A 24,932-nucleotide genomic window follows, 5' to 3' on the forward strand; every position below is an offset into this window, starting at 1 on the left:
CCCTCCCCACCCCCTTACCTGCACTGCAGCTCCTCGATGCCGCTCACAGACTTCAGCAGGGGGCGCGGCCTCCCTCTGCCTTCTCTGCTAAAGCACAGAGGAAGTAGGATGTCACGTGAACGCCGCTTCCTCTGTGCTGTCCAGAAGACCCTCCCACAAGTAAGTAGCAGGGCTTGAGGTGCGGCTCGTGTAAGATCGGTTGCCCTGGCTGCCGATCTTACGCGGGCCGCACCTCGAGGTCTCGCGGGCCGCATGTTGGACGCCCCTGACTTATTTAAAAAAATAAAAAAAACGTAAAAAAGATTTCGGGCGGCCCCTTGGCTTGGGACCCCCTGCCGCCGGGGCCCGGTCGCAGTCGCGACCCCTGCGACCCCGGTAGTTCCGCCACTGGGACTGCCCACTGATGTTGGTGGGTGGCCCGCTGGCATCGGTGGGCGGTGCTGCAAATGTCAGTGAGCAGTCTCACAGATGCCAATGGGTGTTCACGCTGACACCACGGGAAACACCCCCATTTAAAGGGGAAATGGGTGGGGAGTGGGGGCGTATAAATTCCCCCGCTCCCATGACCCAGATGTTTCATGTGTTGAAACACGAAGAGTTCCCTGATATGTTATTAGTTTAGGAGTATTAATTACTGGCACCTGCATTACACTTCATGCCCACTGCATGCTGTAACTGTGCTAAGAAAATATGAGGTCATGTATACACACCAAATTATTTCTAACTGTCATTTACACAGTAATTAAGATGCAGAGTCCTGTTTCTATGTAAACCTGTCACATTACCTAATAATGTAATTTGATTAAAAAAGTATAAACTTTTTTAATCAACATAAAACATTTGTTCCTACTGCTGTGGCTTATTAGGCACAGAGCCAGCTATAATGGAATTTTCTGAGAGCTTCAAGCTTTTAAACGTGCCTGAAAGGGTTTTTCCTATCTCTGTCTGTCTTAAATAAACCAAAACCTCTATAAAGAGATCTGATTAACAACCCATCACACTGAGCTAACACATCTGAGTGTGTGAGTTTATTCAACGCCACATAATTAATCTGCTTGTGCTGCCAATGCGTTTATAACATCTTATGACAAAACGCTAAACAAATTGACGTTATCTTTTTGTTCAAATTCAAGGCTTTGGATCGCGTTGCGGTCGGCCAAGGGGTAAGTAGTATTGTTTACTGAATCACGTAGATCTGTCTTCCTTCTGATTTCTGTTAAAGCATAACCTAAACATGAACTTACAGTCTCCAAACTGCTTAAAGTTAACTCTTTGCATGACACATAAATTATGCTATTGGAGTCTGTTGTGCTTTATCTGATTCCTTATACAAAACTGAATTTTGGATGACTGGAGCGAGTCACTGTTTGTTTACCCATTCCATACTAATTTAGTTCCTCCTGTTGGCGTTTACTAAAACAGTCTTTTAAACATACAGCTGAGCTATACCCCACAATATTTTTGTTTTAAATCATTGCTGGAAAAGGGAGACATTGTCTAATGTCTTTAATTGAAATACAAACTGCTCTTGTTGATGTGTGCCATTAAACTATGAATATTTCATGAAAACATAGACACAGAAATATGGAGATATAAAAGGCCACCATTTTATTAAACATTGACTATCTAACAAAGTCTGTGATCAAATCTTCAAAACTTCATAGTGTGAACTTGTTAAGCGATAAGATCTTGATGATTATATAAGGCTCTCATAGTACTGACATAAATCATGATAAACACAGTTCTTGCCACTCACCAAACAACCACAATATATTTTTGAGTCCTTTTCTACTTTTGCTAGTTCCACCTAAATTAGCCAAACCTCAGATGGCGCACTGAATTCTGGGAACCATGCTACAACCAAAATGAGTGACTCCTTATATATCATTGGTACCTCCAACACCCTTGCCTCCTGCAAGATGGCCTACAATGCACCACTATTGCCACCCTTCCTAAACACTCACAGCCATGTCTCTGTCAAACCAAAAGTGCTATTGTGTCCATGTGTGTGCCCTCTAGCCCTTCCAAAATAATCATGCCAGACAGCCGACCAAACAAAGCAGATACAACAGTGACAACACATATGTAGATTGTTAGCTTGTTTGGGACAGGGTTATTTTTTTTAATTTTTTTTTTAATTAATAAACAAAACTTGGTAAATGCCATATTTATATATAGAAAAATGTACGAAATTAACCCCCCCCCAAAAAAAAAGAATTCTCAAATTGTTATTTTATATATACTACTTGTTATGTCCTGTTTACCCTTTGTACAGCACTGTAGAATGTGATAGCACTATATAAAACAATAAATAATAATAATATACTTTGACATACAAAATAATTGCTGAAGAGGAACAAAACAGGGATCATCACTCTTGTTCCAAAGCACTAATGCTTTGGGTAATACCATGTACTTCAGCCTTTAAAACAAACAACAATAGAAGCCTTTCTAGTCATCCAGCATGAGGGCCTTGAAAATTGGGCATACTGTGTAACTTACTTCTGCCAACCATTGAAAATTATAAACTGGGTTGATGAATAACAAAGTGTTACGGGAAGTCAAAATGGCATGGTCCAAAAACCACCTCTTTTCTAAGGCCAAAACCAATTGGTTAACAAAAGGAGATGGATAGCAAGGAATAATAATGCAAACGTCGAGAACAGAATGTTAAGATTGTGGTACCCTATAAATGAATGGAATACAACTATATCCACTTTCCTTTACCAGTGAGATAAATGATCTTAACCTCAGCTTTAAGTTACAATACTACTTTACCTTAAAAGCAAAAATATCTTAGACAATCATCCTTATTCAAAATTATGGTACTCAAACTATAACATAGCCATGCTATTTACCGACAATAATCAATATCTTGGTAAATGATTCTCCAAGCTGGAACCAAGAGGCTCATTGAATCTACCAGCATGTATTCTTTTACATCCATATGCCTTGAAATAAGAGTTGGTTTGTGGATTTTTTTCTGTATGTAAAATTCCAATTTTGATGATAGGTATAGGTAAGATAATTTTGCCATTGCATGTATGACTTATATATTACATTTGACATTTTTGCTCAACTGCGCTCAATTTTCTACCAATAATATGTTCTGTATTTATTTTTACAAGCTTCCAGTTGAGTCCTTGTTTTACCGAGCTGTGCTGCAGGTCATGTGCAGAGACATATATGCAATCACCCAAAGGTAGGGATATATATATATATATATATATATATATATATATATATATATGCATTTTTAATGGTTTCTCAGATAATTAAGCAAATATTTTTTTTCTGTAATATGTGTACAACTCGGAAATTGGATTTATGAGGGTTTACAGTTAGCCTGAAAACATGCATATAAGTTTTGTTTAAACTTTAAACTCTGTTTCGAAAGGTACCCAAAGGTCTGCAGGTTTAATGTACTACCTGCAAAAAAATAAGATCTAAATACTCGTTAAAGCTTACCACAAAACAAAATGCTGATAAACACAATATAAAATTAATGCCCATAATATTTGTTCTCTTTATAAGAGCCATCCTTCTCCTTTCACTTGAACATGGCACACACAGTTGTTTTATAATAACTTGATAAGTATGTCAGTGAATTCTGACATGTAAGTCCCAGGTTGTTAAATTTAAAGCTGTCAAGCATTAAATGTATACAAAAATCACCAATATTTCTAGTAACTGTTGAGCGAACCTCCTTGAATTTTAGTAGTAAGTGGCACAAATAGTATCACTGACAGCAATCGATTAACATCGAGACTCTTAATTACTAAAGCAGCTGATTGGTGCTCAGTGAAGACTTAAATGTAGATTAACATCAGATGTTTGCAACTTGACTTATTACATGTAATTATTTTCTACTGCTACTCATCCATTTATCTGCAAAGTGTATTGATAACGGCAGGTTAACATGTTAATTAGTTTATTGTTATAATTACCTATTTATGGATGAATACAGATTAAACCTCTTACAGCTTTTTTGTACTATAAGCTTACAGCTTTTATAGTTATCTTATATATTCATAGATGTCTTAGACTAAGCAAGGCTGCCTTCATTGAAACAGAGGAAGGAACTATTGGTGAATGTGGGAGCAATGCAGGAGGTTGCGTAGGAGCACACAAAGAGTGTCTGGACAATCTATTAAAAAGGAGATACTGAATATCCAAGACATACTGTTTATCCTAGCATGTGTTTTAAAGGCTACCTATGTGTGATGGTGCTATCCTCATAGTCCAATGCCGAAGGAGGCACAATGAGTATAGTGAGTAATTAACATATGGTAGTCACTGAGAGGGACCTAAAAGATATAATATATGTTTGCATCTGCCTGTGGGTAAAAGATGCCTTATTTGCTAAATACTGGGACAACTCCCAAAATATAATGTTTGTTTGGACCCCCGATAGCCCCATAGAAACATGTTGACTTTTTCTGTGACTTCTATAATGCATGGCAAATTCACACTAGGTCTAGAACCATCAATCCCCATTGAAACATTTTCAGTGGCATCTCTGTGTAGGTTATAGTATTTCAATAAGATTGGATGTGTGCTGTTGACGCAATTGTGTGTTGTCCTGTCTTACATGTGATATTTCACACTCTCTGTGTCATATATTTAAATATTTTCCTTAAACAATAGCAGACAGGGGCGGTAAGAATTAGTCCCAGCTCTGCCTCTCACCTGGCTAGTCGTCACTAACTGTCTTTGCCCCGGAAGCTATATGTTGGTATGTTCAATCTTAACATTACATTTATAGACCTCCTAGTTCCTGTTTCATTTAATGTACTGGTATTTTAGGCACAAACAATAGGTTTTTAAGTAGTTAACTATTACATATATTGAATCACTGGAAGGACAGGTTTCCTAGTCTCAGGCAGAGACTGTTTTACTAAATTAATGCCACTGGCATATGATTGCCAAAAAGTATATCTTTTAAAAAATATTACACTGCCACATCCCAAAACCTGAATGAAAGAAAAACACTATCATGCATAACCTAACAAAGAACAGGGACAGACTGTCTACTTGTAAATCAAATTAACAGAACAACAGGATCACCCACCACAGTTATTCCCCTTTTTACATTGATAACACTTAGTTTAAAAATGTTCATACCCGTACCATCAATCACCCCTATTGTAGGTCACACAAGGTTGCAGTGAAAGCTTGTTAACTGTTGGCGACTTCAACATTAAATCACCATGGGCAGGTGTAGCGATGCTCAACTAACTATATTCTCTGAAACCCCTATGTGTAGGTCATTGGTGCCTTCTTTCTTTTTCAATATTTCAGCATTTTCCTAATGACTCAGTATTCTTTTTATCTGACCATGCCAGAAGCTGTATTGATAATAAAATAATGGAAGGACTCCTTAATCATCATAACTCGGAGTGCTGTGGATAAAGCACCTATATTCTTACTGAAAATAAAAAATAAAACGCAACCTGACATTACTGCCCCTGGTTGTGTAGATAGAGAATATACCACCACTTTCAGCAAATTGTTAAAAGTAAAGCCAGATGTTCAGCTATTTCAGCAGCCCTTAGCAGACTTTACTCCTGAACAGCATCACTGCGACTGTATGAATCAAAGAGACAGAAACCATAATGGAAGGTCAGAGGAAAGACAACGCAATATTATATTAACTAGATTGAAGAGAATGCAGTAACCTGACCAATCCAACCTCAAAACCTTTATCTCCTTCATCAAAATCAGAATAAGACTTACTACCAACACTCACATACAATCAATGAAATTTGTCTTGCAGAGACTGGCAAAAACTGCAGGGGGTCAGTTCAGGTGATTTGAAGGATAATATGCGGTAAGTTAGTCTTCTTCCTATATTTTCCTACCATTTGCAAATGTAACAACAAGAGTTATGTAAAAAGCACCAAGTCTTCTTTAGTACTTTAGAACGAAACTAACAACAGATAGAAGGTTGGGTCATCCACAAAAAAACTGGTGTAGTACTTTTGTGCTAATTTTGATATATCCATCAAATAACTCTAAAGTAAGGAGCCATGAATATAATCTAGGTTCCCCTGATGTGGTAGCTAAAGAATGAAAAGAGAATAATGACTCCTATCAAAATCAAATGAGTCCTCATACACAAGGATTTAGTGACATATTAACACATAAACAGGGCACTGAAATAATGGGTAATGCAAACTAATTTTTTGGAATAATATAATATTTTCAGGCAGCTGTGTATTAGCCTTTTGTATGTGTTCTAGCTCTGTTATTTTAGCCCAATCTAATAGACAAACACCCTGACTCCTTATCATACTGCCTGTATTTCTTTAAACTGTAGTTACTTGAACCGGCCCACACACAGAAGTGGGAGTGCTGTGGGGTCATGTAATATGTGGGGTTATGTGACCCTGCAGTCATATTGCTTCCGGGTGAGATAAGGGTAGATATATAGATATGAGATGTAAGAAAGCCAGGTGTGATGCAATGAGGTTTGAGAGAGTGAGGTGTGATGATAGAGTGATAATGTTTTAGTGTGAATGTGTAAGTGTGTGTGAGAGTGTGTTAGTGTATATAGGTTAGAGGGGGGGGGCAAGGGTCTAGAGGGGAAATATGTGAAATAGTTTGGTTTTCTGGGTCCATATGAAAGCTTGTTGGTGCTCCTTTGTGAGAAGAGAGCCTCGCTCATCTCGCAGGTTTAACTATGCATTATGAAGGACTCTACAGCTGGTTCAAGACAACCTATGTATGACTGTCCATTTAATCCAAAAAAATAATACAAAAAGTTCCCATTGTCACAGTACTGTTTTGTCATCCTTGTATTAGGAAGGATCCCAGCTTTTAATATTGTTGTTATTATTATTATAATTATTATTATTATTGATTTATAGTGCACCAACATAGTCTGTATTTTTTATAAAGTGTGGGGTAATACAAAATTAACAGTAACGTTAACAGTAAAGTTTAAAATATGCAAAACAAACAATAACTTGGACAACCTAAAGACACGCTGGTATAGAAGGGGAAAGTGGCTTGGCTCTTCCGACCTTACAGTCTCTTGGGAGGGTGAGGGGTAATGGAACAGAGGATGAGGGAGTGTTTGGGGGAAAATGATTTAACTGTAATCCCTGGCGTAACTACAGGGGTCGCAACTGCGATGGGGCTCATGCCTCTAGGGGGGCCAGTGCGTTCTTCCTGTCTCCTCGTACTGGTTCAATATTGTTTTTTGATCGCTACCAGGTCGGAAGGGCCCTTTTGAACTGGCACTGGGAGACAGGACCATATCGGGGTCATGTTATATCACGTGGCCCCACTGTGAAACCGGGGCTGCTCGCACACTGTGAATCATCAATGAAACAAACGAAAATGAAGCAAAGAACTCCAAATTCTTGTCTGAATTTCGTTGTTGTTTCACTCTGGTTCACATTTTCATGTTGTTTCACACTCTCACTCACGTTCTCTCACACTCTCTCTGAATGTCTCCCTACCTTCTCCGCCGACCACTTCGTCTGCTTGTTGTGCAGCTCCAATTATTCTCTTGCTTCTTCTTGTTTTTCTGTCTTCTTTCTTATTTCTTTGTCCAGTGCTCCAAAAAGTCTTCTTTCTTTGTCGACAACTGTGCATGACCTCCCAGTGAGCCTCCAGGCACACCATCACTCCTGAACGGCGGAACCGTGGAGAGGCTGTCCCCTTGACTCTGAAGTCCACAGAAAGACCAGAATAATACAGATAGATTCGCTGAGAAAAGCACGTACAGAAATGCTTCTTTTTCTCAGTGAATCTGTCTTGATTATTCTGGCCTCCTGGTGAACATGAGCAAAAGGACGGAGCCACATGGACAGCTTCTCCCCTGTTCCTCCAATTAAAGAGGATGTCCCTAGAGGCTCTGCACCTTTTGCGGAAGTTCACCGGAAAGCAATGTCCAGTTGTCCACAGAGAAACAGATGGACAAAGAAGACGTTTTAGAGCAGTGAATGAAAAATAGAATAAACACACAATGGAAGAGAAGAAGCAGAGCAAACCTAGCAACGTCCCTGAGTACAACAGATAGATTCTCATAGATTTGACTTTGTAATTTTTAAAATCCTGTTTAATGAAGTAAGATGTACTGTAACACAAATATAATCAGGAGTCAAATTAGATTTTTGCGACTCTGAATTAATGATTACTAACATTAAAAGGGGCTTTTATTTTTACAGTGAAAAACGTGTTGGGAAGATTTATGCAAAGTCTACATGCTTTACTGATTATGTCAGGAAGTCTCTGCAAAAGCTTGGGCAAGATCATTCAAAAGTGAGTACAGCGTTATATATTGTTTAACCAAATAAAACAATAAAAAGAATAAGCATACATGAGATCTCGGTAGTGTTTCTGTGTAGACACATGGGTTAATAATGTAACGCTTAGCATCCAGGGATTTGCACTTTTTCAGGAGTTGGGGGTAGTGCTGAGGGACTAATGTAACTCTACTCAACTCCTACTCTATGTTGCCAATGTTAGATGGGTATTTTTATACATTTTACACATATTCACAGGGCAGGGGGGAGGGCTGGCAGCCTAAGGCCTAGGGGGCAAGTCAAGTGAAGTGGCTCCGCCCCCTCGCACTCACCTTTCACCCCTCACGCTGCTCCCATCAGTATGCGGCCATCAGACTGCTGGAAAACTTATCTAAACGGCCGCTGGGTGCTGATGCCACCGGCCGGAGCTACTTTAATCCTTTTTTTTAATTATTTATTTAATATGCCGGATCGGCTTGCCATATTAAAAATAAATAAAGTATTAAAGTATCTCCGGCCGGCAGCATCAGCACCCAGCAGCCATTTAGATTCGATTTCCAACAATCTGATGGCTGCATAGTGATGGGAGCAGCGTGAGGGGTGAAAGGTGAGTGCGAGGGGGCGGAGCTTTCACCCCTCACGCTGCTCCCATCACTTGGCGGCCATCGCAGACGGCCGCTGGGTGCTGATGCCGCCGACCGGCGCTGCTTTAATACTATTTTTTTTTTTTTTAATAGCCGATCCGGCTTGCCATATTAAATTTAAAAAAAAAAGTATTAAAGTAGCGCCGCCCGGCAGCATCAGCACCCAGCGGCCGTTTAGATTAGATAGGGGGCGCCCCTGTTCCCTGTACAAAACCTGCCCACCAGGAGACAAAAAAGACCCGGCCTTTGTAGTGTCCCCACAGCTTGGACACTAACGCTGTGGTTAAAAATTAACTATTTGTCAACCAAATAATGTTGTAATAATGCTCCCTTATCAACAGACACAAGTAGCATAACCATATATGTATTTTCAACAACAACATATATATGTAGTAGTCCAAGCAAATATGAAGTCTTCAGTAGAAGTTGATATAGAGTTACACAAGCTTTTCAGGACCGCAGAGGTTGTGATCTCAAGAAGAGACCTTCAACTAACGACTCAATCAGAAACAACAACAGTTCCACTTTCCAGAAACCTATATTTTATATTTCAGTAAACTAATGACATTTTTATAACTTTTGCTTTAAAATAAGCAATAGATATGTTATTATTGTGAGAACTGTGCACAGGTCTCTTCTTAAAATGAAATAGATACTTGAGTCACTAAAATTTGAGGTGTCTCAAAATGTACAATATTGACTACTTTGTACCGTTCGGTCCATGGACTATAAAAATGTTGTATTTCTGTCAATTCAAGGGCCAATGAGATTATCAGTCACAGAAATCTCATGGAGATTTGCACTGTATAATTGTAATTCATTATTATTTTAATTCTATGTATTTTAGGATTCTTTTGACTGTAAATATAGCATAAGCAAAACTATGCAAAATATACAGTACTCCCTTACATTCATAATTTATAAGCTCTATCATGCAAGCTGACACTGTCATGTTTGTAAATGTTTATACAGTTTAATGTGCATTTATGAGGTGAGGTAACTTAAATCCCAAAGCACATGCACAGCTGCACGCTTGACTTTAATTTATGGTCAGTTCTGTCATATGGAGGCTCAAAGTGTAGCATTATTCTTTAAGGTTCTAGATCAGAGAATATGCAATCTGCCATCCCCCATCTGTTAGAAAATGTTAAGAAGAAGAATTGCCAACAACCCACAAAGTCTACGCTATGTGCAGACATAATTAATAAAAATTCTTATTTATTTTTTTTGACAAAGCAAGGTTGCTCACCTGCCTGCAAAGTAAAACCTCTATACCAGCTGCCAACATTCTTTCTTTCTTTTTTGACCAAAGACAGAGACAAAGAAAATAATATTTAGTAGTATGAATTAACTGAATATTATCGTCTTTGCTCGATTATAAGACAAGGTTTTTTCCATAGCAAATGCTCTGAAAAATACCCCTCGTCTTATAATCGGGGTCGTCTTATAATCCGACCTCAAATAGGTCTGACTATGAGACTAAGATCCAGATCCCCCGCAGCGCTGCATGGGACCTGGACCCTCCTGCCCCCCAACTTACCGTTGCTTCTGAATCCCTGGTGTGTAGCCGGGGCAGTGTGTAGACGTCTACGCGATTTGCATAGGCAACTTCCACTGCAGCCGGAAGGAGGTGCGGTTAGCAGCGGGGGTTGTCTGCGTCCATCGTGCAGACCTTCCCCGGCTGTCAGAGATCAGAGTTCCCGCACCAGTGCGGGGAACTCTGACGGTTGGAGGGTGTATGCGCGAAGGACAGAATAGCGTAGATGTCTACCTGCTGCCCGGACAACACACCGGGAGTCAGAAGCACCGGTAAGGATTTTTTTTTTGGCGGGGGGCGGTGTTAAATGGGGGGCATAAGGCATTTCTGTAGGCAGAGTGCTCTATGAAATGCCTTTTAACCCCTTAATGCCACTCTGCCTCCAGAAATGCTTTTTAACCCTCTATACACCACTGAAATGCCTTATACCTCCCTATATGCCACTCTGCCCCATAATATGCCTTTTAAAACTCTATACGCCACTGAAATGCCTTATACCTCCTTATATGCCACTCTGCCCCATAATATGCCTTTTAACCCCCTAAATGCCAGAGTGGCATATAGGGGTATAAGGGTCAAAAGGCATATCATGGGGCACAGTGGCATATAGGGGGTATAAGGCATTTCTGGGGCAGAGTGGAAAGCCTGGGGGCAGATGTGCATAACTGGGGGGGGCAGGTTGGACAATAAAATGAAATAAAAACAAAATATTGTTCATAGCTTTTATTTTAAAAAAAAAATAGTTTACATGAATTAACATTTACTGGTAAATCTTTTTTCCTATAGGGTCGTCTTATATTCAGGCTTTTTCTTTTTTTTCTAAATTAATATTCAGATTTTGGGGGGTCGTCTTATAATCGAGCAAATATGGTACTTTACTTGAGCTTTACTTAAACAAATATAGTATAATTTTAACAAAAAATATTTAGCATAAAATTGTACGATGCATCTTTTTGTAAAAATGTAAGTGTTTTTGTGATTTATGGTACTTGAGTGATGTCACTATTGTTTTCTATTATGGTAATTAACAGATAATTTGTAAACAAACCCTTTTTAGTGATAAATAACATAGATTTTCACCCGCACCCAGGGGCGTACCTAGAGTATTTGGCACCCGGGGCGTGTAAATGTAAAGACATCTACAAAATTATGTTAAGAATATTTATTGCACCAATTTGTAAACTGTATGTCAACTGTAAACAACAAGAAATCTGAAAAAATAAATTAATAACTTATAAGTAAAATAAATACGTTTAAATAACATTTACTGAACATATAATAGTGCTTTCTTTAATAACCCTCCAAAAAAAACAGCGTCCACATTGCCCACATAGAACCTGACCAGCACCCAAATTACACACACATAGGACGTGCCATCTTTGCCCCCAAACAGCCCAGCATGAGTCAGCATTGTTCCCAAACAGCCGAGTGTACGCCAACTTTGTCCCATGAACACGCTACCTGTGCCATCTTTGTCCCATAAACACCCTGCCTGTGCCATTTTTGTCCCATAAACACCCTGCTTATACCATCTTTGCCTTATTGACAAATCAACTATACACCTATGATTAACACAAACACTCACTAATTCACTTTCATTCACACAATTCATTCACACAATCATTTATTCTTTCACACAAATTATTTACACATATTCATTGATGCATTCTCACAAATTCATTAATTCTCTCACTCATTCAAACAATTCATCCACACATTAATCCATTCATTTTCGCTCTCTCATTCTGACTCTTTATTTCAATATTCTTGCTACCCTCCTTTCTCCCTATCTACCCATTCTCACCCCCTTCTGCCCTATCTACCCCTTCTCACTCCCTTCTCCCTATCTACCCCCTATCCCCCCGTCTCACTCCCTTCTCCCTATCTACCCTCTCCCCCCTTTGAAGTTCACTTACCTTTCAGGAGTCCTGCGGTGGGGGTGCAAGGCCTCTGTCTCCCAGCTCTGCCACTATATGGAACAGTATAGAGTGATGGGAGTTATGATGTACTTTAGAGCATAATTATATAATGAAAAAGACATTGGAAATGGTACAGCATAACACCCATCACTCTCACACATTTACCAATCCACACTTACCAATCCACAGATTCCACACATACCAATCCACACATACCAATCCACAGATTCCACACATACCAATCCACACATTTCACACATACCAATCCACTCTCACTGAATGATTTCCTACCTTTCCTCTTTTCTTCTTACAGCAGTCAGCGCCTTTTCTTCCTCTTTGCTCCTCTTCTTCTGTCTTCTTCGCTCCTCTTCTTCTGTCTTCTTCCGGGTCAGAGGGCATGGATGGCGGTGGGCGCGGCTTCAGTGTTGTGCGCTGGGATCTGACAACAAACCCCGGCGCACAGCAGCAGTTGCCGTGTGGATCGCGAGGGAGCGGTATTGGAGGTCTTTAACAGACCTCCGGCTCCCTTGAGTTATTTTAAGCCGGGTCCAAGGGTTGAACCCGGTTTAAAATCGCTCAAGGGAGCCGGAGGTCTGTTAAAGACCTCCAATACAGCTCCCTTGCGAGCCTTCTCCTCCAGCGGCGGACATTACTGTCCGTCTCTGGAGGGGTGCCGGCAAGTTGGCACCCCCCTGATGAGCGGCACCTGGTGCGGACCGCCCCCCCCCCTAGGTACGCTACTGCCCGCACCTGACATACATACAGACACTGGGGTTCTATTACATATAAAGCAATTAGAATACATTTTGTTACAGTTCCATGTTGCCAACACACACACACACATATATATATACTACATATACATATAGTAATAATTTATAACGGTGCCTCTCTGACATGAAGGAAAAGCCTCTGACCTTGGTTAAAAAATGTCTGAGGTTTGTTTGTGGTTGGCAACTAATAAGAAGTGCCTGTTGTTTTGTGAAGAATGCTTGAGAAAGCATATTTTATGTTGTTTCCACTGTCCCCTGCAGTGGGTATCACAGTGGAGCCTAAATGATAGCAGCTGCTTCATTGTCACGGAACACTGGATGGAATCTTTGGCAAGAAAGATTTATTCAGAGAAAACCGTGGCATCGACTCCCTCCCCGCCAAGGCAAATGCGACAATCTACCAAGCCCATATTTTATAGAAAAATGTCATGTTTATTGCTTTTCCCAGCATTGTTTAATATGCTGTCATAAGCTGTTAAATTTGCAGTCTTTCCATTCGAATACAAATGCAAAAAAAGGTTTTAATATTAACTATTAGTTGTATTTAGATGAAGGATACATAACGTTTAGAGTGTAACTCATTTTCAAATTGTCACATAGTCACTGATTTGTCTTTCCTTTTACAAGAACCCCATGAAAACCCGCATGTTGAGGTTTACTACATTATGCCTTTCTCCATTGCATTTTGTATTTTTCTGATATCCAGACATCCAGAAAACATGCTATTGCCCTCTTTATATTTTGGCTGCTGAATATTTTTTAGACTCACATTATAGGATATTGAAGCTTAATACCTTAAATAGTTCTTTACATTAAGGTTTTATCTATGGACCAAGGATTGCTATTTTTTTATTGTGGAACCTATCTTTATTTTGTAGATCTTTTTCAGGACACAGATCCAAGCAGGATATATTGATGTACACCTAAGTCCCCTTTTTAGTGTACATTCCATTTCGCATTGAGGCCAGCCCATATATATTGTATAGCTTAATAACAAATTTTACATACTCTGTGGCAAAGGGGTCACAGTCTGAATGTATAAAAGACAATTAATGAAAATGGGATATTGTATTTTTATTTAATTTGAGGGGCAACGTTCTTATGTTAGGGCATTACACATGTATTAAAGTATTTATGGAGATAACCAGGTATATTAAACACGGCATATTTTATGTTTTCATAAGAAAATCTTAATGTTTTTTTTGAATGGCGTTTACATTTCAGAGTTGTAGAATCCCTAGATTCTTACAGCCCTTTTTTTATCCAGCTCAGTTCTGAGGCCTTTTTTTATGTATTTGCTGTGTTTTAGTTGTATTGCAGCTATTTTGTTTATACAGTATGGTCTTCCTAGTTAGCATTTGACAATAGTCCTAGGGACCCATCTTGAAAATCAAAGGGTACCGGACTGGCCATTCGGCAAACAGGGAAAAATGCATAGTGGGCTGTTGGCCAATCCACTCCTTCTTAAGTCTTATTCCTTGGAATTTAGGACAGATCATCAGTCATGGCCAATAAACAGAACCATAATATCACTAAGTAATATTTTATAATTAAGACAGTTTTGATCTTATTTCCTACTATGGATACACATTTGGTTATATTGAGCAATGAACGCATATTACAATTTGTTTAGTGCAACTTTCTATTTTCTCTTACAAGTTGCGATAATCAATACTACATATAAGGTTACTAGTGCATTAGGAATGCAGTTGTAGCTATGTTTAACATACTGCTCTAAAAGATTTATGTTTGCAATATTGTCACACATGAACCAATGTTCTTTTTATAGAAGCCACATGAGCAACATGATATTACACAAGTCACCTTAATAACTCATGTTTGTCAACGGCTTGGAGTAATTTCCCACCTGCACATGCGTGATTTGTTATTCATTTCATTAAATTGACATGGCCACTTGAATCACGCTTACACTTGCAAGCATAGAAAAGTAAACCCGTTTTTGTGTTAATCAGAGCAAAATGTTTAATTCTACAACCAAAATATCAACTAAAAAAATATTGTTGAAACTGTGTTTTTAATTCACAATACTAGTAATGCACAACATGGGGTTTTTTTAAATGACCATTAAGATCTTGAAGGATTAAACACACATTATCAATTATGGAAAAAATCCAGAAAAAATTGTTTGCTCATTTTCTAATCTTGTTAAGGACGAATTGCCCCTCTTTGGAACTCGAAATCATCTCTTTTCCCCTTGATGTCTCCCTGAATGCTTAGTGGGTATGAATGAACGTGAGTGCTTATTGGCTGGAATGAAAGTTCCTGCTATTTCTGAGCGTCATTATGATATGCAGGGCCAATTAAAACATTATCTTGATAGATATAAACAACATCTAGATTGTTTACCCATGGGTCTGGTTCTGCATTTGATTATAAATGCATTAAATTCACTAGCGTAGGTGGATCAGCACCTTAAGTAGATCTCCTCTTTGGACCCTGTCCTTAGCAAGTGTGTTTAAAAAGGCGGGTGAAGTGCATGTTATGCAGTTTTTAACTTGGTTCTGTGAAATACCGTGCCAAGAATGAACATATCTCCTGCAGGACATTTCACTGTTGGGTGGGAAGATCAGCGAATGCATATGGAGGGATTCTGCGAAATGGACCACATGGCTTTCATATGCATTAAAGTGTTGATAGGCAAGTGAATCCTAATTCAAAGTTGCCTACCAGACTAAGGACCAAACCCATAAAACCTTCTCACCTATAGACCTAGATCATGCAGATGCTAGTAGACCGCAGCAGATCGTGCCAGTTGGACGTTTTGTAATGTGGGCTAAGAGTTATTTGCTGCTCCACAATGCTTGATGTATAAATCTATTTATATATGTGAGCCAGCAGTTCAACCTTCAGCCCTTTTAGATCCCCGCGTGTTCAGTCGTGGACTGTATAATGTTTATATATTCACAGTCTGACTGGAACATATTGCTTACAAATGGAAAATGAAATTCATACATCACAAGCAGACATTCCCAGAGATGGAACTAGAAATTACCAGAAAGGGAAAGAAATGACAATGATTTATTGCAAATAATGAAAATTGCCACCTGGCTTATCCGAAGCACTGTCAGACTCTACTTGAATATCTAACGTTAAAAGCTGTTATACTGACAAGACAGATACCTTTGGATCAACGGGAGTAATTATCATTAGTATAATCTAGTTAATGAGTCAAATGTGTTAGCACCAGTGTCTTAGACAGAAACCATAAGTCATACATATAACAATGTTGTCTCACAAAAATGCAAACAGATGTCTCGCAAGGAAAGGCAGTAGGAGTCATTTGTTTATATCAAGAACTTGCTAATGAGTGCTGGTCTTTCAACTGGAGATAAGAAAATGATTGCTGACCGGTGGGCCCATACATATTTTCATTACATTAAGAAACATGAGTTTCCAGACACTATAGCCATTTGGTGGGACAATATAAACATGAAAAATATAGCAAATCCCATAGATTTGCTGGCAGTTCATCATTGAACTACTGAAACGTGTGCCCTTTTTATGTTTTATATATATATATATATATATATATATATATATATATATATATATAATTAGACTTGCGCATTCGTCTTCGGGCGAACATGGAAACGAGCACGAAGAGGCCGTTTTTTTGTTCGTGCCGAAGAGAATACAGTGCCGGCAAAACGTAGAAGAAGACGAAGACTCACAACAACGAAGAATCGAAGTGTACTACAGAGTGTACTGTAGACATTCAAGACATCTACTAGTGTCTAATCTAAAATCAGTAATATTAATAATTGAATACATTATAAAATTATATATATATTTGTCAGTTATATATACTATAGTTACGTTAGTAATAGTATACTAGTGTAGAGTGTACTGTAGACATTCAAGACATCTACTAGTGTCTAATCTAAAATCATTAATATCAATAATTCTATAATTCTTATCTTAATAGTTAAGTAAATTAGCTATAAAAAATATAATTAATAATTACTATACTACTAGCTTATAGTTCAGCTAATCTTATTAGTACTGGCGCTGCAGCTCTACAGTTTGTGCTTTGTTTTAGCAACAGCAAGAGACCAAGTCAATTTTTCTTAATTAATAATATTTCATTTTATTTCATTTGTTTTGCTCACCTCAGTCCATCAGTGAAGTGAACTTGTTGGGCTAGTGAGTGCAGCCGCATAAATGCTGTGTGTTTCAGCAAGCAGTGAAGCTAACTGTTTTGCTGTGACATTTTATTTTATTTCTAATTTCTTTTCAAGAAAAAGTGACTGTGTGACGACAACAACTCTACTAAGCAAAGCTTCAAGCTACTAGCTGTAGTACTAAAATAATTCTAATCTTTAATCTTCTTAATTTTATCTATAATATATAATATAATATAAATTCTAATTCATAATCTATAACATATATAAGTAATTCTTTCTAATTCATAATCTATATTCTATCTATAATCCATAATATAAATAATTCTAATCTATTAATAATATAATATATATAACTTAACCTCACTTTAGTTTAGTGGGCTTGAGAGCGTCTGCCTAGAGTTAGAATAGAATACTAATATAGCTTTAGGTTTTTTATCCCTCCTTTTTTTTTTTTTTTTTAAACACTACACTACACACACAAAACACAAAATTTGAAATGGATCGTCCTTTTGGGACTAAGGAGGGACAAGCTCAATCTACCACCACCACCAGCAGCACCACCACCAGTTCTAAGATGCAGCCTTTGCGTCAGTCTAGTCGGCCAAGTAGGCCAAGCTCTCGCTTATCATTTGGGGAAGCATTGCTTGAAGGATCATCAAGTAAAAGAAAGGCACCAAAAGCAGGCAGTAGTAGTGTGGCTAGGCCCACAAGCGCTATGGTTTTTTACGGAAAGCCTAAAGCACCAGAAGCACGTTCTAAGTTAAAGGGTAGCACAACTAGTACTTCTACTAGCCCAGTGAGTAAAAAGAAGTGCCTTTTGCCCCAAGCAGCATCTTCCCCATCCACGAGCAGCATGCAATGTACCAAGCAGAGCCAAATTAGCAGCAATACTTAGAGGGGTCCCAAACCAATGGGAATGCTGTCCGAGGGGGGAGAGGTGCAGGAGGAGGAAGAGATGATGTGGTCTGCTACTCCTAGCAGCAGCATCAGCAGCAGTGCCACAAGCATCACAACAACACAGCTGAGTGGAGCAGCAGCGTTTTGGGAAGAGGCACTTGGGAGTATAGTTGGACCATCTGACAGAGCTAGCAGCAGAAAGGAGAGTAGTGCTGCTGAAATGGTCAAATTTTACCTCTGTGAAGTTCCTTCTGCACCTAATGTTGATCCTCTTAGCTACTGGGATGAAAAGAAGAGTGTGTGGCCTGCCCTCTCATGGGTTGCGCAGCAGCTTCTATCATGTCCGCCAACCACTGTTCAAAGTGAGCGCGTGTTTTCTATGACTGGAAACATACTGAGTCCACAGCGCTCACGCATGGCACCTCATCTGATGGAGCAGATTGCCTTTCTTAAATTCAATCTGCCCAAGTTGGGTTACCCAGCTCTTAGCTTGGAAAGTAAAAATGTTTAAGGTAGTTTCTCCCCCTGGTTGCACGTGTTTGTGGTGTGGCAACGTCTGCTACCTCCGCCGGTGTAGCCAATTTACGTTAGGGCCTAGTGTCTGAGTTCTGAGTCCGCTCCCAAACGCCATGGACTGACAGACTTTGATGCTTTGCCCTGGGGTGAAACAGGTGAGCAGGTCGTCAATTGCCCACTCATTCAACTTTCCCAATGCTGCTGCTGCTGGTGGTGGTGGTGCCAGCGTCTCTTCTCTGCCAGTTTGCTTCCTGGCTAGTGTCATGCCTTAAATGTCCAAAATGTTCAAGGTAGTTTCTCCCCCTGGCTGCGTCTGTTTGCGATGTGGCAACGCCTGCTACCTCCGCCGGTGTAGCCAGCTTACGCTAGGGCCTTGTGTCTGAGCTCTGGAAGTCCGCTGCCAAACGTCTAGGACTGACAGTTGTTTGGATGCTTTGCCCTGGGGTGAAACAGGTGAGTGGGTCGCCAATTGCCCACTCATTTGCCTTTCCCAATGCTGGTGCTGGTGGTGGTGCCAGCGTCTCTTCAATGCCAGTTCGCTTCCTGGCTAGAGTCATGCCCAAAATGTCCCTAATGGTAAGGGCAGTTTCTCCCCCCTGGCTGCATCTGTTTGCGGTGTGGCAACGCCTGCTAACTCCGCCGGTGTAGCCAGCTTACGCTAGGGCCTTGTGTCTGAGCTCTGGAAGTCTGCTGCCAAACGTCTAGGACTGACAGTTGTTTGGATGCTTTGTCCTTGGGTGAAACAGGTGAGTGGGTCGCCAATTGCCCACTCATTCGCCTTTCCCAATGCTGCTGCTGGTGGTGCCAGCGTCTCTTTAATGCCAGTTCCCTTTCTGGCTAGAGTCATGCCCAAAATGTCCCTAATGGTAAGGGTAGTTTCTCCCCCCTGGCTGCGTCTGTTTGCGGTGTGGCAACGCCTGTTACCTCCGCCGGAGTAGCCAGCTTACGCTAGAGCCTTGTGTCTGAGCTCTGGAAGTCCGCTGCCAAACGTCTGGGACTGACAGTTGCTTGGATGCTTTGCCCTGGGGTGAAACAGGTGAGTGGGTCGCCAATTGCCCACTCATTCGCCTTTTCCGTCTGATACACAACCTACCAAACATAACACACACAATAACACATATAACACAGTGACATAACACATAACACACATAACACATATAACAGTGACATAACACATAACACACATAACACACACATGTACAATTCACAAATCACAAGGACCTTTCCTCCTGTTATTTGCCCTGGCCTTCACTTCTACACTCACTAGCATTAACGCTATAACTCACACTTCACTCTATAACATTTTTCCATCCGCATAGCTGCCAACAGACCCAACTTTTTCAGGGACAGTCCTGCTTTTTTCTTGTCCCATCAAATTTAGCTAAACTAGGTATGCTAGTGCACATAGGTATAGCTGGGTAGGGTAGCACTACAACATTAAATAAATATAATAAAGTAAATAATAATAAATATAACTTTAAAATAAAATTCAATAAACCCATTAAAATTAAAATTAAATTATTATTTAGACATAATACATCTTTAACCAAAACTGCACTGCTAATAATCTTAAAAATAACCGTACATTAACCCTAAACTATTTTTTAGTTCTTGTCCAACATTTTTCCATTCGCATACCTGCCAACACACCCAACATTTTTGTGGACAGTCCTGCTTTTTTCCAGTCCTGTCCAGTAAAAGTTGGGTTGTTGCAAAGTATGCCATTATAAATAGGTAACAAATGTTAGGCATGTATTACAAGTGGTCCAAAATCAATTTAAAAATGTAAAATAATCCCTATTCTTTTATGAAACATCTATGGATGTGTGACTGTGTATGATAAAAAGGAGGCCTAGTTCCTTGGAGCATTTGTCTCTAGGTCATTTTGTGTACAGTACACCTCGGTACGTGTGTGCAACTCTATTGGTCGTTTTGGCAGGGGGCTCGCCTGCCATCAACGAATGAGGTACATTCTGCAGTTCTACAATTCATTTGTTGATGCCAGACCAGCCCCCTTCCGGCGACCAATAGAGTCGCACACACGTACCTTCACTGCGCGAATGCATCTGCTGCTGCTGCTGCTCTGATGTGTTCTTAACCCCGTATTAACCCCTGCTACGCAGCCGGGAGAAAACGAAGATGAAACGAGCACGAAGATGGCCACGAATATTCGCCCGAAAAGAAGACAGGAACGGGCGAATATTCGCGGAATACGAAGTTATTTTTTTTCTACGAAGACGAGTACGAAGACATTTTTCTTACATACAGATAAGTATACAGATAAGTATGGATGCCTATGAAGGTTGTTCCATTAAAATGCATTTGTTTTCAGCAACAATCATCATTTACAACATTAATGCCTACAATGTATTTCTGATCCATTTCATGTTATTTTAATGGACAATTCTTTTTGTTTTCAAAAACAAGGACTTTTCTAAGTGACCCAAGCTTTTCATCAGTAGTGTATATCATTACCTAGAAATAAAGAATTTAACAACATTTTTCCTGACTTCGAGACTCTCAGACGCAGGACAGCTTTATGGTTGTCCAAAGCATGTTAAGTTCCCTGTGTGGATCAAATGTGTTTGCACCAGTGTCTCAGTATCATTGCATTAGCCTCTGCAATTTCTGATGGGAGGTTGCTTCATCTATCTACCACCCCAGTAAAGTAAAACTTCTATTTCTATCTCTTAGTCTTTCTTGGTAATTTTTATTCCACAAACCATTTACTGTTTTAGTAGCCCCCTCCTCCACACTGTCCAATATGTCAATATCCTTCTGGAGATTGGATTTTCAGAATGGTATTAATACTGTAGGTGAAGTCTGACCAGAGGTCTGTAAAGCGTCTCTCTTTCTTCTAATATTGCCTCTAGCTGTACAATCCAGCACCCTGCATGCTTTTTCTGCTGCTTTATTGCATTGCCTGTCTACCTTGAAGTCCTTAGAAATAAATACTCCCATGTCTCTCTCTTCTGTTGTTGCTGAAAGAACAGTGTCCCCAATGCTATATGGTGCCTTGGTATTTTAATGTCACAAACTCCACCATTCTTCTAATTTACTAAATCACTGTTTCCATCATAAATGTCTACCGTGTTGCAGACCTTTGTATCATATGCAAGAAAGATAAACCTTACCATTAAGACATCTTGCAATATCTTTATTAAAAGTATGGGTCCCAATACTGATCCTTGAGGTACGCCACTAACAAGACCTCCCTTTGAATATTCATCATTCATGACAATGACTAAACCATTGCCTTATCTGGTCAACTATTTTAACATCCAAACCCAAACATTGCAAGTATTCTATGAAGGACAGTGTCAAATCCAGATAGTCTATATCTACTGCCCCTCTCTGCTCTATTATTCCCAGTCAAAAAATGAATTAAGTTAGTTTGACAATCTCCCTGCATTAAACGGATGCTGTTTCTGATCTTGCACACAGTTTACATTCAGATATGTAACAATCCTTTCCTTTTGCATGATTTCCATGAACCCCCCACCTACTAACATAAGATTTACAGGTCTGAAGTTGGCCGAGTCTCCTCTGCTACCTTTTTTCAAGTGGTACAATAATTCCCAACTTCCAATCTTCCAGAACAACTCCTGTCAATAGTGATTGGCTAAATAAGTTCGCCAATGTTTTTGCAAGGGCACTTTGACGCTCTTTTAATAACTTTGAAGCAGGTTAACATGAAACCACTTTATTTGGGAAAGCTAACCAAACATTACTAATCTAAGTTGACACAATTTAATGAGTAGAACATTTTTTGTTCATCTGAATTAAACAGAAAAAAGTGCTAACTACATTATTTTACATTCAACATGATGGCTTTAAGATCTGCTGTTTTTTAACAAATCAAAGTTACAGGTCTATTAACATTCCACAAGGCAAGCATTGGCAGATTCACTTAATACATGTTATACAGCAGGAAAGGCTTAAGTACGTGGTGTCCTCATTTACATTCTTTACACATAATCAAGTGCATCTGCATGCTTCAGATTGCATTATCTTCAGACATCCCAAAGGAACTACAGAGTACTCCATATACTTGAAGCATATGTTACTTTCACAGCGCTTAATCAAAGGGAGAGGCCGCTAAATATTTCAGTAAGATTTCTGTTTACTGAACGCTACTCCTGGCTATTTGTCTTATTATTAAATATACTCACAAATTAATTGAGCTTGGATACGTAGCTAAGTATGCTTTGAGTATTCCCTTCCCAACTTGCAAGTACATATACTGTAAATATTGTAAACTATAGGATTATATGTGATATTTTGAAACCGATGATACTTTTGTATGTAATTATAGCCTGCCATAGCTGCGTCAATATTGAAACATAACTCAAGGTTTAAACCTACTATCAAATGATCTAGCTGGTCTTCTTTGGTCTAGAGGTTGGATGGTATGTTCTACACCAGGTATCCCCTGCAGCCCTGGCATAACCAAGGCTCTCGCAGGACCTTCAATGAAGGGGGTCCTCTGCCCTAGCACACTGGCTGGGTTCTACACTAGAGTTATCACCAGCAGCACTGGCATAATAGGGGGCCCTCTGTCGAGTGAGGGCCACCAAAGTTCCACTGCTACCATTAATTTGTGTATGGACTCTTTCCAGGAATTCTGGCGGAGGGTACTATTTCGTGTTTAAGGATGCTTTGTGGTTTGCTAGCAACCATCTGATCCTGGGAACAGGTCACACAAATGCCATGGCTGTATGTACTAGGTTAAGCTGCTGATGTTTGTTTTCTGTGCTGCATCTCAGTATGCCATGTATGTAAATTCTGTTCTTGAACAAACTCAATCAAGCTGTTTACATTCTGTTTTTCAATGTTTTCCACACTATCGTTTTTCATGTAAAAATCCATAAGCGTCTTAAAATAAATGGTCTTCATGCAGATAATAAGCTTCCATCTGATAATTCCCTAATTATTTAAAAATGTATTAGAATAGTATAATGGCATTACTGTAGCAAAAAGTTTTCCTGCTGTACCTATGTATACATTAAATAGCAATTTAAAATGGATCTGGTCCTTAGAGTACAGTAAATACTTAAGTGACAATATGACAATATTTAAAACAAATAGATATAGTCTGTACTAATGCACTGCGTGTATCCTACCAACTTCACATTATTTCATTTCCAGTTTTTACTTTCACATATTTTTCTTACTTGTCTGCAAAAAGTTTGTAGTTTACAGCTTGGTAGGAAGATAGCTGCCTAAAACGTGCGGACCCTGTTACTTTAAATGCAGATCTATATTTTTTCAAAGTATAAAGAAATAGAGGAAAACATAGTTTAATATTTTCCAAGGCCTGAGAAGTGATGAAATATCTTGGCTTGATATAAGCTTTTTGGCATAATACACAGAATGCTACTTTTAGGAGAGATTCATTTCTAGGCACTCAAGAAATAAGGAACTTCTGTAGTAAACTTTTGTGATCATCTTCAATATGTCATGCCAAAACATTTATTTTTTATAACAATATGAAGCTCATAAAAATGCAGTTTTTTTCACAAGGTACCTTATATTTTTATATTTCATTTAAGCGCCTTAAGACTGTTTATAGAAAGAACCTTGATACCCACGCTTAAAATCCCTAGGCTTTGTAATTACTGGGGAAAAAATTACTTTTTAGAAATCTATATACCATTAAAAAAGTAATTTTGTGCTGAAAAATTAGTTTGCATATATTTCTTGAAAGTTGCTCATAGGAGAATGATGGAAAAATTGCTTCGGCGGGTAGAAATGCCTCATCTAGTAAGATTCAAGTGTATTTAAATAAAGGTATATATATATACATATATATATATATATATATATATAAATAAATAAAGGTGTGCTAAATAAAGGTATAGTCATCACATAGCCAGGTAATTTATAGTTTTTGAAGATTTATGACTTTAATGTATATACAAATATGTCATGTCTGTTTAGTAAGAGTAAACTTTGTGTATTAGTATCAAAATCAAGAATGCCTTTCTTTAGCCATAAAGTGACAGTGATAATGTTTTTATTTTCTAAAATATACAACTGAGCATTGTTTGTTTTAATGGAAATCTTATAATCTTACTTAAATAGAAAACAAAAAAATATATGAAAAACTCTCAGACTTCTTATTACTATAATTCAAGCCTAGTTTGTACAGCAGTAAAGAAACTTAATACATTTTAAGTCATCTATCTGGAATGGTTAGGATTATCCCGATAACTCGTTCCCGTAGAATTAAACATTTTGTACTGT

The 24,932-nt window shown here is 39.0% G+C and overlaps 1 protein-coding gene across 1 annotated transcript in view; it reads left to right on the forward strand.

Annotated features, from left to right (window-relative positions):
- LOC149299781 (putative methyltransferase-like protein 25) overlaps positions 1–24,932 on the forward strand; it is a 93,793-nt gene that overhangs the window by 60,820 nt on the left and 8,041 nt on the right. The window contains exons 6-8 of the mRNA XM_089486049.1: positions 1,134–1,163; positions 3,129–3,202; positions 8,178–8,271. Coding sequence (XP_089342175.1) covers positions 1,134–1,163; positions 3,129–3,202; positions 8,178–8,271 — 198 coding nt within the window. The remainder of the gene's footprint in view (positions 1–1,133; positions 1,164–3,128; positions 3,203–8,177; positions 8,272–24,932) is intronic.

The sequence above is a fragment of the Sceloporus occidentalis genome, unplaced genomic scaffold (assembly GCF_023333645.1).
Source record: "Sceloporus occidentalis isolate IW3139 unplaced genomic scaffold, rSceOcc1.0.p SCAF_28, whole genome shotgun sequence".
NCBI lineage: Eukaryota > Metazoa > Chordata > Lepidosauria > Squamata > Phrynosomatidae > Sceloporus > Sceloporus occidentalis.